Consider the following 20,646-nt stretch of genomic DNA (forward strand, 5'->3'; position numbering starts at 1 on the left):
TAAGGCCCACATCCATCCATCCATCCATTTTCCAAACCGCTTATCCTACTGGGTCACGGGGGGGTCCGGAGCCTATCCTGGAAGCAATGGGCACGAGGCTGGGAACAACCCAGGATGGGGGGCCAGCCCATCGCAGGAAGGCCCACATTGACTGGCAAATTATCTACGATACATAGATACCCAAGAGCATTCCTTACTAGGACTATACTGTGTCCTGATACATATGAGAAACTGTTGAGGGTTCAGTAATACAGGAACATTCTGTTGATGAGTCACTTATCTCTATTAAGCATTAACACAATGCTGGGTTGTGGTACGAAAGGGAGAAGTGAGATGTCCGTGAGCTGTCAGAAAACTATATGAAACTTAAACAAAGTCCCGCTTGGATTGATATCACAGATCATTTTTTAATTGGTTTTTCCTCAAACATCTGGAGTTATGTAAGTGAAGCATTTAAAAGCTCCGTACTTTTGTGTAGAATGTGAGCGTAATGTATGCAAGGAGATCAAATCGAAGGAGAAAGACTGTCCTATTTATGTCTCGCTGTTAGTGACAATATGTATTTATATTTCCGTTTATATAAAACATAGTTCAATTAAATTGCTCTTTTTAATATATAAGTCTCATTGGGTGATTTTCCGAAAAAACACAAAGTGTAGGTCACCCTTTCTCTCATGGAAGAGTGTTTTATGTTCTTGCAACAAAAATAGAGTAAGGTATTTTACTTTGAGTTACTTCACAAGTACCATCCATTTTTCGCTCACAGTTAATCTTATCCTGATGGAAGCTCTCTTTTTGCTGGCAAGTGTCTGGGTGGAGTTTCAAAGTGAGAACTATATATGAACCCCTAAATTTTGTGGGACGTCACATTCTAGAGGTTTCTTTAGAAGTGAGAACATCAATACCGATGACCAGAAAGCCTACACATTTTCTGTCTGGTCGGCAAAACACTGAAACTTTAAGGCCTCTGTGAAACGCAGTCTTACATGAGTTATTTGTTTTCAATAGCAGCACCTTCAATGAAGCTGATAGATGTTTGTTTCTGTCGAAAAGTCTCAGGTTTCTTTAGGTCAGGGCAAGTGTGAGGGCCCTGTGAATTTACAACAAAATAGCTTTTTCCCAAAGCAAAGAGGGAAGACATACCTAGTACCTAGGCATGTGAGTATTGCATATGGAAGAAGAAGGACGCAAGTGAATTTATTGTGGATAGTATCTATTTATGTTGAGTTGGGAATAGAGCAGTGGAGCGACAGACAAGTAATATTGAGTAGTTCTAGAGCAGTGGTTCTCAAACTCGGTCCTCGGGCCCCACTGCCCTGCTTGTTTTCCTGCTATCCCTGCCCCACACGCAAGTCCCAGCTGTCTTTCAACTTCTGCTCCTCTGATTGACTGAACACACCTGATCCAGGTAATCAGCAGTGTGTAGGGCAGGGATAGCTGGAAAACAAGCAGGGCAGTGGGTCCCGAGGACCAAGTTTGAGAACCGCTGTTCTAGAGGATTCTTAGCCCATGTGGGGCATTGTGAGATTTAATGATTAATTATCCCCAGATCTTGGACTCTGTGTTATTTACTTCTATTAGTAGAAAGGGATTGCACCAGGGTTTTTCCTATCCCCGCTGGCTGAAACGCGGCCTTTAAACTTGCACTCTTCCTGGCCTAGAACTGTCCTTAAGCGACTAAGAACTGAACCCAAACTAAAACATATGCTTGTATTTGTACTTTGAACCCCCTTCACATGGGTGGGTTTGTAGCTTTTTGGGATGGCTGCCTAGCTGACTTGCTCATACCTGTTTTTTTTTCAGCGATGCTTTGACATCATGCGTGTGATTCTCCTCTTGATCCTCTCACTGGACCAGAGCTTAGGTGAGGGGACTGGGTCAGCTGGAGAGCAACCTCCATCACTCTGAACTTAATTGTTATAATTGTTGCAACAAGTAAATTGTTAACAAGTAACAAATATATTTTGCATATTATAATGTACAATTGTCAATCCCTGCCTGTCTTCTCCCTAACCAGCCACGCCTGTTACTCGTTTACCCCTCTTGTCTTGCTTCTCATTCCAAACCCTCGTGTGGAAATCACGCACAGCTGCCTCTCACTAGCCACTTGTTAATCTTTTGCATGTATGCCCCTGTTTGTCTCATCGTCCCCAGTCTGGTCATTAACATCCATTCTCCTGTTGCCTGTGCCCTTCACCATGCTAACCCTTACCCTTTTGATCCCAGCTTTGTTTCCCTGCTTTAGTATTATTCAATAAAGCCCCTATTTGTTTTCCTGATACCTGCCCTCAAGTCCTTTGGCTTCCAGACACGACGATAATATGCTTTACAGTCATCACTCTGTATAAACTCTAATCTGCTTAACAGCAAAGGGCTGTTTAGCTAATTGTACTATATGGAAATTCTTGCACGTGAAGCATATTCAATAGGCATTTGAAGCATTATATTGGTGAGAGTGAATCTTGAGATCAGTGCACAGGGTAAGCATGTTGAGGGGTTAAGGGCCCGACAGACATATGCATAATCTACCTAGGAATGGATTTGATCTTCTGATCACAGGCACAGAGGCCTAACCCACTGTAGGTGCAGAATCACACCCCACACTCAAACATGATATGAAAATCCTCTTCTTTGGAAAGTCAATTACTGTGCCAGAGGTGAAAATAAACTTTGTAATAGTTTATATAGGGAAATGAATAATGCAGAATAACTGAGTGTTTTTTTTATTGCCCCTTCCTTGTCAAAGGACCCACACTGTACTTTGCATTTGACTAATCAAAGTAGCTCTCTCCAGGATACAATTAAACAAAGAGCATGCCATTTCTTCCTTGCCTTATGTACCATGTCACCCACACAGCGCCTGGGTGCCTAGAGCAGGCTGGGTAATTAGACAGATCTCGTTTATCTAAACTACAAATCCCCAGTGTCCTAGTTTCCATTTTGGACCCTAATCTGTTACTTGTCAACATCGGGGCAGCAGAGAATTTGTGGGCTGGAGGGACATAATCTTACTAAGCAGCAGAGTCTTTTCAAATCTTTATGATTAAATTGATCTGGTTCGGTTTGCCTTATGACCCCAAGGTTGTAGTTCATTTTTGGCTCCAGTTCCGTCTTTATGATGTTTTTTTTGGTGTTTGCTTCCTTCTCACAAACGTTCCAATACAGATGATCTTAGGTTTTTATCATGACCTTTTCTCTGGTTTTCAACTTCGGCAAACGACAGGCTGCATATACGACAGTGGTCTCTTAAGACCATAATGGAGGTGAAAAATTCTTATCACCTACTGATGTATATAAAATGATATATCGATGTAAAGCACTCTGAATGACCTCTGTGTTTGAAGATATAAATATATAATTATATATATAAATAAACTTGCATTGCCTTGACTTGCCTTTAAACAAACCTACCACACTACCAGTCATGTAAAAGTATAGTAAATACAATTATGTACAATGCACAATAATTTATAATGGTAATAAACAACTATGTTACTGGTTTATGCATCTACTATACTGTGTTATGGCGTGGTATGATGGAAGGGACAATCCACAGTGTGGCATGGGGACAACAAGGAGTTCTATTTGGAACGAACAAACTAACGAGAACAAAAGGGACCCTGAGGGGTCAAAACAAAACCAGGAGATAAAACTAGAACTAAACAAGCTATAACTAAACACATGAGAAGAAAACGTACTTACAAAAGTGGGTTCAGGGAAGACAGGCAAGGGATACACAGACCCAAACGCAATGCAGTACATAACGACTAAGTGAGGAACAAAGCAGAAGCAGGTACGTATATAAACATAAGACAAGGCGAGGCAACAAACAAGAAACAGATGCAGGCCACTGACAATGAATCAAATGCTAAAAGTGACTAGAGGCAGGTGAAGGTTACAATCACTAAGGCCTCAAACATTAGGTGGAACAAAGAGCTGGCCTACAGTACAAAATTATAAACAAGTAGGGAAAACTAACGAATGCATGAAAACAAGAAACAACAGAAACATGAGCACAAGAACTAGCAAAGGGAAAGCAAAGCTCCGAATGGCTAATAAAGCGGAGTCTGGCCACTACCTTGGATAATCGGGGAGCGCAGTTGTCATACACACGCTCAGCCCATTCAGCCATGTGTTGGCCCAGGGAGCAGGGGAACACACTAGAGACCGAAACCAGCACCAAACTAAGAAAAAAACAGGATCTCGAGCGACACCTGCTGGCCAAACGGGGAGATGGCCAGAACAGGACAAGACAAGGACCAATCCTGATAATACTGTACTTGATATCGTTATTTTAGAGTGTACTCTTTCTTCTCATAAAAAAGTGGTACTTGTAAGCTGTCATCTATAATGCATTACAGATATCTTCATAAGGCATATAACTGTTGGTGTAATAATTAATAAAGCATTACAGCATCTTTTACTGAAAGTCATAAGGCATTATAGTGTTGGTTATAATACTTCATAAGCTCCAATGAACCTCTCATTTATAAGGTGCCTCCATAATGTATTACAAAGGTCAGCATAAGAGTTAAGGAAAAAGCATTCATAATGATAATAGACATGGCTATAATGTTTTATATATACATATATGTTATAAAATTGTCTAACGACACATTTCTCAGAGTGTAGTCCTGTTGTTAAGGGATGTATGACTGCAATATCACTGCTACTACTGCAATAAATGCACACTTGAATCAGACCCATAAATTTCAAATTATTTATTTGTCTTATTCTTAAATCACTGTGTTTTGAGTCATATCACCAATACCTGGTATGTCCCATAATCCTGACACAATGTTTGTCATAGCCTTTTCCAAGCAAAAAAAAAAATGTGTAACAGATTTTCAGTATGTGTAACAGATATGCTGCATGGATATGATCTGTTTAGTGGTTGGTAGCGTTGCTCTCTTAGTGCTAAAACACCTTTCTTCTGTTACCAGAGGCACTGGGCTCGGTGCAGCTGGAGCCCAAACTTTCCACTGTGGTCAATGGTTCCCGAGCTAGCTTCAACTGTAGCACCACTGCATTCTGGGACGCCATGTCCTGGCTGCTGAACGGCAGTGTGTCGCTGACCATTTCGGCACGGCACGGTGTCCTCGGCAGCAGTGACAGATTCCACGCAGTGAACCACTCAACGGCGTCTCTCACTGCTTGGGAGTTCATCATCGAGAGTACGGAGCAGAACGACACTGGGTCTGTCACCTGTGACCTCCAAAAGATGCGAATGGAAACTACGACACTGCTGGTCCAAGGTCAGTTACCTTCTTTGACAGTGCTGTCCGTGGCTGCTGCTCTGTTTGCTTGAACTGTAAACACTGCATTTATTTTAATCTGCTGGTGCAGCAGAAAATTAAATTGTTTCGCCCTCCAACAGGAGATCAAGTACCCAGACGATACAAACAAATGGAAATGTAAACACACTTTTGTCAGGAGACTGCCCACCTTAATCAGAAGAGTATAGGCAATTATAGACCCTATATATCATCAGCCACTATATTTTTTGTCCAAGCCCTCATAAAAACGATTTTTCCAAATTTGTATAACCCCCTCACTGGGGTAATTTTTATTTTTTTTGTTAGGGCCCCGGTGGGTGGTGTCCCATATTTCTTCATATTGAAACTGGCAACCCAACTGGCGGCTGAGCCAATCCTAGAATCACCCCTGAAGAAAATTATAATGCCTAAGAATAAAAACTGCTCAACGGAAATACGACGACAAAGCAGTTCCAGTTTGAATCAATGAGATTTGCAATTTTATTGTAGCCAGTGTTTGGATTGCTGTAATATATATTAGCATTCATGAATATTGAAAGAGTTTTACAAGGATTGAGCATTATGGGTAGTTGATGTAATATATTTAGCTTTGTGTGATATGATGTAATGTATGAGAAACCAGCATAAAGGGTCCTGCTGTCTGAGACCGTGGAATGTAAACAAATTCTTAGTAATAATTATAAAACACAAGCCTGAATTCCAGTAAAAGATTTCTGATTAAATGCAGCAACACCAGCAAACAAATTCAGGAAGCTGAAAACGCGCCAAGTGGTTCTGTGCTACGCCTCCTACTTCTGTTTCAGTTGTTTGTTTGTGTGAATATATAAAACTGCGGATTAAAATGCATGAAAAAGGCCCTGATACTTAAATATGATGAGCAAAGCTCCACGGAGAACTTGCTGTAGCGTATGGTTTAATTTTTGCCTACTGCTGGCATTTGACAGAGCCGGAGCGAGAGGTTCGAAATTGATTGCGCGGACATAAATAAGGGTCTTGAACTTTTAATGGTTCACACGGAACATGCTGCTTATGCTCTTCGGTAATTCAGCCGGCCCGGTCTTAACAGACGTGGGTAACTTGACTGCAAATTGCTATTTGAGCAACACTCTTTCCATAGCATTACAGATGCCGCTGACACTCATCTCACTGTCCTTGAACTGGAGCCCATCGAATCTGTTGTTATTTACTTCGCTTCCTCTAGGAACAGAACAGTTCACAATGGGCTCAACTGGTCATGCAGATGACAATGGCGTGAGACTGTAGGTTAAACGCATGTAGATACTTAGATGACATTTTTATCTAAAATATTACTGGTCTACAATCGAATTGTTTTACACAGATCATTATGGGACTGTTGGATTGCGGTGCATTTTCTACCACGGCTAGTTTTAAGTACAGCCTGGTAGTATTTTCCGGGAGTGTGAACTAAATGCTCAAATACCTTTCATATTTATTCATCCATTCGCCCTTCCTTCCACCATCCATAAGTGCTTATCCCAGTATAAGGTCATGGAGAACTTTGACCCTATTCCTGGAAGCACAGAATAAAAGACAATGGACATGCTGAATGGGATTCTAGTTATGTCGATTAATCTCATGTTATAAATTCGACGTGTATTTAAATAGATCAAGATTAATAAACCCTTATTGTCATCATACTTCCGTTTGTCGAAAGTCATTCACTTCTCTTATTTTCATGCTACTTTAAAAATATAGGTTATGAAAATTTCAATGGAGAAATTGTCATCTGAGAATGTAGATATAGGAAGCAGAGTAACACTACTTTGGGAGCACACATGCTCAGTAGTAACTTACTACTGAAGTACAATTAATGAACAAATATAGTAGCTACTTGACATAAAACATGCATCACAATTCATTAATGATGAGCAAATAATACGATTAATATTACATTTATGTTATTTCATTACTTGTTCTTGCAGTGTTTTCTTCAGTAGTTCACAAAGGTTTACAGAATTAACAGATACAGTGACGAATATAGTAACTTCTTGAAATAAAAGATGCGCTACAATTCATTAATGACGAACGAACATGAGATCAGTATGTAACTTAGACTTAGTTTGTGGTTTATTAATACAGAGTAAGAAAGTCAGAGCGTAGTACTTTATTATTTGTGCCCCCTCAAGTGAACTGTTACCAGAAGCAGTTACAATTTGAGTAGGGGATTCTATAAATGATGCAGGGAAATAAGTTAAAGTATACTGAGTTTGTGGTATTTGCAACTCTATTTACAATCTTTCCCGAGATGTGACGTGTTGATCAGTTTGCAGAATGAGAGGGAAGATGGACAAACAGCTCTGAGGAATAAAGTGTCTCACATTCTGTTTGTCTGGGATCTGATTGCCTTGTACTGCTTACCGGATGCTAATGGTGTAAACAGATGATGGCCTGGCTGTGTAGTGTCCATGGCTATGACTCTAGCCTTCGTCGCTGGTGTAGACACCGTTCAAGTTCGGGAGGTCAGCCCCAGCGATTCGTTGGCTAGCCTTCACCACCTGCTTGTTCCGATCTGCATACCACACAGCTGAGCCAAAGCCCAGAATAATTCTATGGTACTGCAGTAGGTCGCTTAACTATCCATTCCACTTTATTATAAGGAAGAATATTTTCCGGCAATTGAATCTTCTCCCTGTGTAGGGCAGGTTTCTTCCAGATTGTCTGGTTCCTTGCTACAGTCTAAAGCAGAGGTAGGGTATTCCATGGAGGGCCAGTATGGGTGTGAGTTTTTGCGATGACCTCATAATCAGCCAATAATAAAACAGTGGTTCTCAACTGCAGTCCTGGGGACCTACTGTGATTGGCTGATTGAGATGTCATCCTGAAAACCTGCACCCACAGCAGCCCTCCAAGGGTCAGGTTCGGCACCCCCAGTCTAAAGACTTACAGTTATGTCTAACAGTTGTATCTAACTTTCTTAGTGTGAGTGCCCTGTGACAGACTGGCTTTCTGCCCAGGTTTTTGTCTTGCCCCCTGCCATGTGCTGCCTGTTGTAGGTTTGAGAACCCTAATGACCTTGTCCAGGATAAATTGTTGGAAGATGAGTTGAGTTTTATTTTTTAATAAAATTTTTGTTAAGGATTTTGTGTGTGCCATCGATGAACTATAATGCTTCAGTTTCTCTGATAAGATTATATTGGAGATTCGAGTGCAAGGCACCCTTCCAGGTGACCGATAGCAACCTCTCATTCTTCAGGAAGCGGACCGTCCTCTTATCTTTAAGAAATGCTGGCTGTTCCGTTGTTTCGCAGGGCTTATGTGGATGCTGTTCTTTGGAGAAGACAAATTGCAATTTATCAATTCATGATGCAGCAATTGTCTTAGATGGGATGGGGGGGGGGGGGGGGGCATTGGATAGGAATCTCCACATTCAGCATCTTTTATATGTCTGTTAGCACAATGGCGTCGACATCATCACCCCCCACTTGCGGTTACAGTGCTTGCAAGATGCTACCAGAGAACAGGCTTGAACAAGTCTCAAGAAATGCTGGCAAGCCGAATCAATTTTTGTTTGTGTTTATAGATGAAAGATTTGCACAGCGATAATTTTCAAATATGCAGTAACAGAATGAAAGAGACAAAATACTGGTTTTCCTTCTAATCCTTTGTGGGCGGGGGTGGGTGGGGGGGGTGGGGTGTCTAACGAAATTCTAACCCTTGACTTACTATAAGCTTTCTAACTACTTCTCTGTTGTACGGTTCCCAAACGTTTTGTTTGCGGTCTTGCAACCCCCTATCTATTCTTCCTGCTGCTACAAATTGTAGTGGGGGGGGGGGGGGGGTGGTTATGGGACAATATTGGCATTGGCAAAAAAGCAGACTCCGAAAATCACCTGGTGACCCCTCCAGATTTGGCCCTGTTAAGACACCGAATGGAGTATAAGTCACTGTGACCGACTTCTGTCTTCATTTCGAAAATGAACCCGGAAACCCTATCCCATCCTCCACCCCCACAGCTATCATTCGGCTAATTCACCTCCCCCCCCACAAAGTGGCAGTTCAGCTGATAAGCCCATGCAAGAATCTCTGGGGGGGGGGTGGCAGAAACGATGCCCCATTGCCTCCAATATATTACATACCAAAGAGCTTTACTGATGACACTACAAATTTCCACTGACATATATACCCATTAACAACAGCGTATGGCAGATAAAATACTTCGGTGCAGATGGAGAGGAATTTTCTGTGCTGACAGACTTGTTTAATTAATTGAGCATCTCGCCATTCCCACCCTGCAGTCAGCAACTATGTCGGTGATTTGTATGCTATCGACTCTGGTATACTGGTGCCCGGCAGCTGCAAATCCACACTGTACACTTTCTATTTTTTTACCCCAACCATTATTTTACCAGTTAGAATTTCCATATAGAAAACAAAATACATGCACAGACATATATGTATATGCAGCTAAATTCAGTTGTCAAGAAAGATATGAGTTCAAAAGAAAACATATGCAAGGCTTGATATCCTAGATCAGGGCTCACCAACATGGTGCCCGCGGGCACCAGGACGCCCCCCAAGCACCACATGAGTCGCCCGCGGGCCTGTTCTAAAAATAGCACAACTCACCAGTGAGCAGCGTCTAAAATGTAATTTTATCCTTTTGCTATTCTTCTTTAATCACATTTGCATTTATATAGATTTGAAAATGACAATATCTAAAAAAAGCATTTAAAACATGTAAACTTCATTAAACATGAAGTTTAGATAAGTTTAGGAGGACGTTTCAAACTGGTAGCCCTTCGTATGGCTCAGTACCCGTGAAGTAGCTCTCAGTTTCAAAAAGGATGGTGACCCCTGATCTAGATGAAACTGAATTATCAAGAGCGTCATATTGAGGACCATTGAGAGCGTGTTGATAATCAAGCTAAGATAGACTACAAGAAGATCCGGTTTATTTGGAGTTACGGAAAATCAGCAGTAAACAGAAACCTGATAATCAGTGGACTGTAACAGCAGTTTGTCAGTTAAACAAATAATTATAAGTGGTTTAAAAAAGCTTATCGTTTGATCGGCTTTTTCACTGAAATATCTGGCTGTACAGGAGTATACAATTGTAATTAAACCCATAAGGTTGTTTTGGAAAAAAATGCCAAATAATTCACTAAATTTTGTCATTATTTACATAAATCAGTTTTTCCTCTTTTGTAAATGGAGATGCTGCATGCCGCATAAATAATATAGGCAGACGATGAAATTCCCCCAAGTTGTAAAGCCATTCATCTTTACAAGTTCTGTATCCGCCCAATCGCAGTCAATCGGTTTGGGAACCACAGATCTGAGGATCATTCACCAAAGGCAGAAAAATTGCATCCCTGGATTTAAAAAGCATACTATTTTGCAACTCAGGTGAAAGTTGGATGGATAGATGAAGCATATTGAGACGCTTTTGGATTTAGTGGAATAGGAACATTCATATCCATTATGAGAAAACAACAAGGAAAATTGATCAAATAAACACTGTGTGAAGAATGATTATGATAATTATTAGCATAATTTAATAGAAAACAAATCACAAACATGACCTACATAATCACACAGATACATTTAGCCTCTTTCTCTCAGTCATATCAGCAGTAATCGACACTAATCAAAACAGGTCAACCATAAAATAAAAAAGGAACTAAGACATATGCCGTATTCTATCTGACAAGTTCACTTCTGCTCCACCCCAGTGATCGGGAGCGTGGAAGTCCAGGGGGGAGATGTTATGAAGAGGCGGGGGGAGAAGTTCTACTTTGAGTGCCGAGTCTTTGGCTGGGACCCCGAGCCCACGGTGCGATGGAAAGTGAATGGCACGGAGGTGGAGGAGGCCGGTTACAACACCAGCACTGTGGTCTCCGGTGGGCTGCTCGACTCCACCAGTTTCTTAGGTTTCCGAGCAGAAGGGAGTGTCACCGTGGAATGTCTTGCCTCGGTGCCCGCTCTTCAATCACCCCGAAACAGCAGCGTCTTTCTGACTGTCGGTGAGCCAGTCGCCTCACCAAGCAACATTTTTTTACACAGGTTACAGATGACTTGCGCTAAGTTATTGTTCTTCTAATCCAGTATTTAATGTTCAGTGTTTTTTTTATTATATTCTTTGTTCTAACTGCAAAAGCACAATTTCATTTTATGCGTGTGAATGACAACAAAGCAGGGCTCTTCAAATCGGGACCTCGATTCCGAATCCCGGCCTTGTTTTCAGTTCTCCCGGGTAGTTTAATAATTACTGATTCTGATCAGCCACAGAGGCCTCACACCTGCCTCGGGGGTGAAAGAAGGCTGGAAAATCATCAGTGTTTGGATCTTGAGGACTGTGATTTGAATAACCCTGCAGTAAAGTGACTTGATTTGACTTGAGTTATGCTCTATAACAGGGGTCACCAGCTTTTTTGAAGCTGAGAGCTACTTCACGGATACTGAGGAAGGGCTACCAGTTTGAAACGCCCTCTTAAACCTATCTAAACTTTATGTATATTAAACATGTTTTAAATGTTTTATTTTTAGATATTGTCATTTTCAAATCTATATAAATGCAAATGTGATTAAAGAAGAATAGCAACAGGATAAAATTACATTTTAGACGCTGTGGTCCTTGGGGGCATCCTGGTGCCCGTGGGCACTATGTTGGTGACCTCTGCTCTATAACAACTTTAAGGGAGTAGACTGGGGTATGGACAGGTCTATACCAATACTGTGGAAGTGCAGTGTGTCTTCAGGTGGGGTGGGGGTGTTCGGGGCTGATTTGGGCCATACCAACATAGAAGCCAACCCCACACCCTTGAATAACATTCTCCAAATCTCTTCAGCCGGTGAGCCCGACGTCAGTCTTGTGATTGCGTTCATCCTGTTTGGGGTCGTGTTTGTCTCACTGCTGGTGTTTGCTGCCGTTGTCTTCATCATCACAAGGCAAAGAGAATCAAGTAAGTAGCTCAGCTGGTTTTTCCACACGAAGATGGCCATGCAGCCCACATACAAGTACACACATATAGTGAAATAGCACAGGCGAGAGCACGGACATTTTCAGAACACACACACACCTCCATTTCTCCAAGAGAGGAGAGTTCGATGAGAAAGAATGAATATTACTAGGGTAATAAAAAAAGTACTAAAGAGGAAAACTCTGCTGGCTTTGTCTTTCAGTGCAGCTGAAGAATACACGGGGCAACTTAATTAAGCCATAGGTAGGAGGCTCCCTGTCCTGTTATATAACACCCTTATCGGCAGAGTAGACCCACCTAGATTTACGTAAGAAAAGTGAATGTTTTACATAAGAAAGAAAAAGACAGGAAACGAAGAAAGAAGAAAAAAACATGAAAAAAGATAAAGACAACAGAGGAGAGAAAACAACTATTAATAGGAGGAAAAATAAGCCTAGCTTAAGGGGCACAGTTACCAAACCCCCACCCTGTTCATACTAACATTACGCAAGTCGGGAATAGCTGCATTAAACTGAATGAGGCACATCCTGAGGTCTGGCCAGTTTCAAGATTGCAAATTAATTTTACACGCACTCCTAAAGATCAACTCTATAGCGGGTTTTTAGCATGCTGTGTACAAAAGATGCTGAAACTCAGCTTTTACTCAGCTAATATTCACACGCACAAAGTCTCCAAATCACATGGGTACTCAGATTTATGCTAAGCAAGGAAGCATAATGTATTTATAATGTCACGATTTTGTATAATAAACCGCCAAAATATTTATGAGCGAAATCCAATTACTTTTAGTGAGAAATGGTGGCACCTGTATTCAGAGATTAAACAATAAAGAATGTCCATGGGTTCTTCAAGGAGTATTGAAATCCATGGTAGGCTTCCTTTGAGCTTTAAGGATTTATTTCATTAAGTACCCATTGAGTTGGAGGTGACCCGGCTGTCTGGATGTTTCCAGGGATTCCCCTGAGTTCCTGGAAACCTTTCTGAAGGGACTGTTTCCTTCAGTCATTAAAAGAGCCTGCCTTTCTGCGATAACTAAATCACCTATTAAATTCTTGTAATCCCTCTGCCAGATTTCAAAACCAGAAGAATTTGAGGGTATGATTCCTGATCCTTGCAATTTCTTTAATAACATGCTTGATTCAATCTATTTCCCCAGTTCTTTAGCAAAAAATGCAATCTGTTTGACCTTAGTCACTGCAGCACATTTTCGTTCAATGACGTAGCATGTGTGTGGTTATTATTAAGTGCGATAGGGACCGGAATTGTTCTCCTAGAAGCTACCATGTATTTTCACTAACTATCCAATGCAGGGCTGTGCTGAATGTGAGCTTTGGGTCGGTCCCAAGAGGCACAGGGTTTGAGGCGTCGGATGTCCTGCATGGGATGTCGTTCCATCGCCGGTCACACACAGATGCTTAACTATTTGTATATCTTGGCTTGACTTTGCTCCAGACCCTTCCTGTTTCCTCTGCTGATCCAAAAACTAGTCTTTAAGTGATGAGTAAATGAGTGTCTGTAAATTACGTAACGCCTTAAATTAATTGCACCTTCATAATGCATTCATAGAACATTCATAAGCAGCATATACCTATATTAACATACTAACATAGCATAACAGCTTTAATATACATTAATGACAAATATCATATGATAATAACAAACAGTATAATTGTATAACCAAATAATGTTTGTTATTCATGTATATTAAAGCTGCTAACATACTGTAAGATGTAAGGTATACTTACATGCTGCTTATGAACGTTATATGAGGACATTATGAAAATGCAGTTAATGTAAAGCGTTACATTTAATTGTCCATAGTGTGCTACTGTGTGCCCTAGAATGGACCTGCATCCCATCCAGGCTATTCTGACTTATATCCTATATTTCCTGCATTAAGCTCCAGGCTTGCTGTCACCCTAGATGTGTAGCTATGGAAACAGATAAATAGACCATAGGACATGTAACTGTGTCAGAGCTATTTATTTACATTTCTTAAAGATCCCTTGTCTGATTGGCTTTGCGTTGTTAGCTATCCAACACACTTACTCATAAATGTACCTCCTTTTAGTGAAATATCATTTTGTGATATTATCGTACTGGATGATGCTAAGCGACCCAGCAATACTGTTCCGGAGCTCTTCTTTAAATCCTATATTGGGGCTTGTCCTGTGTTCATGCCCTCTGCGTCGCACCATATGTGCCAAGTTTGCCTAATTACTCCCACTCTACCCTGAACCACAGGGGGAAAAAGCGATGATGCACCATGATGAGAATCATTAGAGCTTAGTGCAGGGATTTTTTTTCTCCTCTGCACTGTCTGGGAAGGGCCTGCACTTCGGGAACTATGTTGTCCCAAACCAGCAATTGCTGAGCATATATTGCTGCTGCAGATCAGAATTCTCAAGGGCTCCTTGTCATGCGTGGAAAGAAAAATGGACTTGACTACATTATCCATGGAGCTACTTGAGAAGTTTTCAGTGGGTGTAAACTGGTTCAATTTAAGAATAAAGAAGATTATGGATTCAAAGACAAATGACTTAATTTTCCTATTTATTAAAGCTATATTTCACTCTCTTTCAGAAGCCAGCTGTCGGCAGGAAATGAGGTAAGCACTGAAGCAGGCAGACTTGACAGCGCTTTGCCCTCCCCCCTGCTTTTGTAGCTTAATCCTGGGTCTTCTTTGGGCTGCTTGGTTCAGGGTGGAAGCGATGGTCCCGGCTGCTTTCCTGCCATTCAGACCTTGCTGCCAATTAATTGGTTGAAGCTGCGCCGCACAGAAGCATTACTAGGAATAAAAAATACAGAGAATTGGCTTCCTTTCCCGCTGTAGGTAACCATCTGCGAAACGAACTGCAAAACTGGAGAGAGAGAGCGAGAGAGAGAGAGAGAGAGAGCGAGAGAGAGAGAGTGATGGTGGCTCCATCTGGCTGATAAAAATCTCTACTTCTCCAGAACATAACAAAACATATCAATGTACCTTTAAGCAAACACACCTTACAGGTACTGTGGTTTCTCAGCAGTCTTCAGGAAACAAATTAGGTATTACAATCTGAATCCTGTTCCTTAATTGGGTACTATGTGGTTAAACTGTGATCCAGAACAGTCATGCAAATATAATGGGTTTGTTCATTCTGACACATAAGCGTGGCATGAAATCACAGTTTCGTAATGCAGTATGAAGTATGAAGTAACATAACGTTGCTGTTTAAAAAGTTGTCAGTTGTTGAGAGTAATTGGTCTCTCTGCCTCCACCTGACATACAGAAGGAGAGCATAGTTTACGTCATCCTTTTCAATTGACGAGCAAGATCATTTGGTTGATTTAATGAAATTATTAGTTTTTTTTGTTGCCTTGGGACTATTTTATTCAATATTTTATTCAGTATAGATGCGCATGTGAGATTCCTGTACTGCTTGTTTTCCCTTGGCTGGTCTATTATTTGTCTCTTATTTTTTCACAATGCTGGTGTGGGAATATCTGCAGTATATTATACCTGAATGGTCATACTTCTTGGTATATGTGGCCTTTTATGATATATACAGTACATGTGAACCCCATAGAGTTTTTTTTAATGCATTATTAGGACAGGCCCGTTGAGATTTACGGTGTTTTTTCATCGCAGTTATATAGAGAAGCAGGTCTGCAGTTTACAGGCCTTCTCTTCACGTCTGACGAGCCATTCCCTGCGTTACAAAGACAGGAAACTTACAGTCCTATGGTGATTAAACTGACTTACACCTTTGTGCAAAATAATTTAAACAAGTTGTCGCATCTACATGCAGACGGACTGACCGCAGCTAATTCAAACTTATCGCCTTGCATGTTTTTGGACTGTGGGGGGAAATCAGAGAAGCCGGAGGAAATCCCACGGCAACACGATGTGGCACCCAAGCCGCAGAACATTCATTTCAAACATGTATGGATGACTGAAGCACAGTCAGACCTCCCAGCTCTAACCCCACCTGACCAGGCCTGCCAGTCTGTGGGCACAAGGCCTCCTCAGTCCATCCACTCAGTCATATCTCCCAGCTCTAACCCCACCTGAGCAGGCCTGCCAGACTCTGGGCACAGTGCCTCCTCTGTCCATCCATTCAGCTCTAACCCCACCCGACCAGGCCTGCCAGTCTGTGGGCACAAGGCCTCCTCAGTCCATCCACTCAGTCATACCTCCCAGCTCTAACCCCACCTGACCAGGCCTGCCAGACTCTGGGCACAGTGCCTCCTCTGTCCATCCACTTAGCAAACCATCAGGTCCCAGGCCACTGCATTCATGTCTGTGTGACAACTTGTATCAGTTAATTTGCACAAGGGTGTATTATTTGATCTGGTGTTTGATTGCTGATTTGTACTGCAGAAAGCATACACTCTAAGATTTATTAATGGAGAGCCTCTAGAGTGTTTTGCCTTTTTTTGTGAATTAATTAGGCTGAAGTAATGACTGTACTTGTGCATATTTCATTCTGGAAACCAAAACAGGGACCTGTGTAATCAGTCGTCCTCTGATGGGGGGAACACAGAGAACACATAAAGGCACTCATTACAGTCCAGAAGTAAACATCTTTATTTCACGGAGGCCATATTTTTGTTCTTAATTAGGGTAAGCATTAGTTTCTCAGACATTTTATGTATCATTCAGACATTTTAAGTATCATTTTACAAATGAAAGGAGACATAAATCAAAGGTAAACAAGTATGATGTAAAGCATGGGTTTGTCTTTAAAGTCTTTGAAGTGCTTTCTGGGTGGAGAACGTGCTGGAACACGCTACTGTAACCTTATAGAGATGATTTGTTTATAACTTTTATCTCTCTTTTAAACTTTTTAAATAGGTAGTTTAAGCCGTAGATTTTTCTTTGGACTGAAATCCAGGACAGAGGCAATACCAATAGCTACTTTTTAGATCTTATTAAAAGTGTATCAGTGGAAAACGTCTGTGGGCAGTTAAAAAGCAATTTAGCTACCAAACGTATGCCGCTGATCAAGTCACCAACAATTTCAATTAATGTAAATTAAAACCACATTCGAGCAGAAATCATCTAAACTTAGCTGGTGATACTTTGTTTAGGCTTTCTTTATAGTTGGGCTTTGTTTATAGTTGGGCTTTGTTTATCTGAAATAAAACACTGACGAACTAATTAACTTATTTATACACTTAAATGTATTAAATGAAATGTATGCATTAAATCTTACTTCAGTAGTGGTATGGAAGGGCAAACTAAAGCAGGCTGTTTTAATGTCTTCAGCAGAAATCGGAGGCAGTGTGAGGGGAACACCAGAGCTGAGGTCTTGGTGGGAGAGCTTAATTTAGGATTCTCCTTTAATGGTCAAACAGGTAAGAGAAGAGCAGCACACTCACGTGACTGTTAATTAGTACCCTTTCATCGCATGATCAGATCCTATGAACTGTCTTTTCACCATCGTTTTAAAAATTAAAGCTGCCTTTTTGGAGGCAGTGTTTAATACAGTAGCCTCACACCCCCAAAGTTTTGCTACCGGGAGCTGGAAGGCAGCAAAAAAACATGCACCGTCTGGGGTCCCTGAGGGACGGGTTGGGAAACATCATTATATATGGATGGATGAAACCAGTCATTTGGCATCTATGGTTTTCAAAGCTTCATAAACACCTCTTGCAAACTTTTGTTGAAGAAAGTGCAAGGTTGCTGAGAAGCCTGTTCTTCCCATGGCAGATATCAACAATAGCGGATTCAGCCGGACAAACACTGCTAATCCTCCCGAGGTAACAAAAGCCTGCACCTTATGATATGAAAGTGCTCCTGGGTGTATTACATACAGTCCCATCCTACCAAGAGCCTAAGAAACTAAGCCCTACTCTTGACTTTGTAAGATTGCTGTTCCTACTGCCTTTGAAGGTGAAGGTGATGCATGTTTTGTTACAGTTTTTTTGGGGCCCCCTAAGACTTGATGTTTCAGCAGGGAAAAAGACACCGAAAATACAGGCGCTCCTTTACTTACGAACTTTCAACTTACGAACTTTCAGACATACGAACGAAGAGGATTGCGAGTCCAAAATGTGTTCGTTGGGCTCCCGTTTCCTGTCTGCGACATTATTTATTTTTTTCTGCGTGCCAGTTAGCCTAGTACGACTTCTGGCCGTTATTCCCACTGCGCAGTGGCGTTGGCTGCCTACTCCCATCATCGCAGTTCTTTGTATTTCCGTGTACCCTTAAAATGATGTTGAATAACAACTTCGGAACGTAACTCATTCGTAAGTAGAGGAGCGTCTGTATAGGCATAAACACATGCAAAAAACCAGTCTGCTATTTTATTTTTTTGGTCATAGCACTGAATTTCAGTTTCAGGTGAAGTTACTACGTAATCCGTCTCAGACAAAACACTGAAGCTACAAAGTAAAGTAGCTACAAGCTACTTTAAAACCGAAAGGTTCCTGTACTTCGCTGAATAGTTCAGTTCTACTTGTGCTTTGACTCATTTGTTTGATTGAGAGACTCATCCAGCTGTTTCACATTAACATTAGTGAAACGTGCATGATTACAGGAGACTGACCAATCAGTGCACAGCAAGAACTCGGCGCTTCAGTTAAGTCCAGGTCCATTTAATGGAAATAGCAATGTACAAATCCTGTTCCAGCTAGGTGTCCTTCCAGTCATGGATTAGGTGGTCACTCTAGTTCTAGGTCACTGATTGAATTTCTGATCTCTTTCTGATCTTGTTCTAAGCCTCGCAAATGCAATACAGACTAGAAGTATATGTAAAGTAAGCATTGGCTTTTAAGTCTCAGCTGCAGGTACATTGTATAAAACACTTCTAATAATAGCAGTTTCATAATGAAAGCTGGCACTAGTGCCAAAGCACTGCGAAGAGTTTCTCCACTTAATAATGCTTTCTGAGAGGGAGACCAATAAAATCCAACATTAGCTTATGACTGAAGGAGACTGAAAGCACAGCATGTACAAAATCTGTCCAGCCGCTTTTTCGTAAACCCTGTGGACCGAGAAACAAGAAATACTAATTGCTCGCCCGGTGGATTTTCAGACGTTGGCCCCCCGCCTCTACCAGATGGCCTCCGACAGCACCAACCTCAACAGCTCGGGTTCTGGACATATCCAGAACACCGAAAGAGTCCGGCACCTCACGATAGTTTGATCTAGCAGCAGACCCGCGTCCATAAAGGACACTCTCCTGATACGCAAGGTGTTTTTTTCTGCAAGGACTGTTGCAAATGGTATGTGGATACTTAGGACTTTCCTTCAGAGTGCAAGATTCACTGCATGAAGAGGACTACAAGGTCCAGTTTTGACACTGTATCGATTCTTCACTGCTCAAACATTTTTCGGGTTGCAAAGTTAAGGCTGCGGCTTGTTGCAAGCCAGTTCACATCAATAATATCGTTATGGTGACTGCTGAGATATAAAAGCTAATTTTTTTAAACATTAAGGGAGTCCCATCTGTTGTTTTCAGGAAGGCTTAAGAGGATTTGAAATGACTTATTAGAGTTATTAGATTGAGAAAAGTATTTTACAGAAAAAGTACTGTCTGGTTGCCATGTTGTGGGTTGAGGAGTGGGCCCATTTCCAGGCAGCTGAAAACCCTACCCTGCCAGCCATTGGTTTGTTTCAGCCCAAGGGATTTCAAATGAGCTTTTGAATGCTCTAGAGGGCATCTCCGGTCATGCAAGTCATCTCTACAACTGTATTATTCTTCTTGCCAGGAATGCGACGCAGTCATCTAGATAGGATTTTTTTTTGTCTCCTTATGTCACAACAAAAATATCTACCAATATTTGTTTATAAGAAGAGAAGCTTTTTCTTTTTTTTAACCCCGTGACCTTGTCTAAGAAAGTCGTTAGAAAATGGATGAATGATCGCTGCTTTGTTTATCCACACGAAGCCACAAAAATCATTACACCGTTTGATTTAAGTCCGTCAGACTTCGGCCACTTTTTAACTTCGGCGACTATTTAATGAAGCTTCTCGTTCTTAATTCTGACTTTTCGTTCAGAGGAAAGGAAATGTCACGGCTGTTTCAAACGGTGTCCCTCACTGAATAGCAGGTGCCTCATCTCTGGCAGACAGTTAACTAAAGGTAATAAAGATATAGATGGAGAAACAAAATCACCTTCAACTTGAGTTACTTTCATGGCATTGTGTAATTTAATGGTGCTGGTTATCCCCCCGGCTAGTCATTAACAGGATTGGCTCAGTGCCTTCTTGCCCAGGTCACATGGTCTCAGATTCACCATGAAACCTTTCCCCTGGTTGGTGTTTTACTCCTAAATCATGGTGACGACTTACAGTGCTGTGCGAAAGTCTTAGGCAGTCAGTTAAAGAAAACAAGGTTTAAATGATCTACATGCTGGTGGAAAACTATGATATTATGTCTGTCGAAGTGTGTCAGCTCGGCCATTTCAAAACCCTCTCCTAAAATTGCCGCCGTGTTTGCAGCGGT

At 41.4% G+C, this 20,646-nt stretch overlaps 1 protein-coding gene across 4 annotated transcripts; it reads left to right on the forward strand.

Moving 5' to 3' along the window:
• Positions 1–305: 305 nt before the first annotated feature.
• LOC125712411 (immunoglobulin superfamily member 5-like) lies at positions 306–20,312 on the forward strand. 4 transcript variants are annotated; one of them, XM_048982439.1, is made up of 9 exons: positions 306–440; positions 1,804–1,864; positions 4,944–5,255; positions 10,970–11,260; positions 12,086–12,199; positions 14,801–14,825; positions 17,463–17,551; positions 17,866–17,956; positions 19,234–20,312. In XM_048982439.1, exons 1-9 carry the CDS (start codon positions 360–362, stop codon positions 19,337–19,339), a joined length of 1,170 nt encoding a protein of 389 aa, XP_048838396.1. In that variant the 5' UTR covers positions 306–359; the 3' UTR covers positions 19,340–20,312. The 4 variants fall into 4 exon arrangements, with proteins under 4 accessions (XP_048838396.1, XP_048838398.1, XP_048838397.1 ...); XM_048982441.1 differs by having other exon boundaries at positions 17,907–17,956; XM_048982440.1 differs by having other exon boundaries at positions 17,466–17,551.
• Positions 20,313–20,646: the final 334 nt, after the last annotated feature.

This window comes from Brienomyrus brachyistius, chromosome 17, assembly GCF_023856365.1.
Source record: "Brienomyrus brachyistius isolate T26 chromosome 17, BBRACH_0.4, whole genome shotgun sequence".
NCBI classification, from domain to species: domain Eukaryota; kingdom Metazoa; phylum Chordata; class Actinopteri; order Osteoglossiformes; family Mormyridae; genus Brienomyrus; species Brienomyrus brachyistius.

Bases quoted from the DNA above. Each gene is read 5' to 3' on its own strand.
- LOC125712411 (XM_048982439.1), top strand. From the start codon at position 360: ATGAAACTTAAACAAAGTCCCGCTTGGATTGATATCACAGATCATTTT. The intron at 5,256-10,969 runs GTCAGTTACCTT...GCTCCACCCCAG, and splicing joins TACGACACTGCTGGTCCAAG to TGATCGGGAGCGTGGAAGTC. The intron at 11,261-12,085 runs GTGAGCCAGTCG...AAATCTCTTCAG, and splicing joins CAGCGTCTTTCTGACTGTCG to CCGGTGAGCCCGACGTCAGT.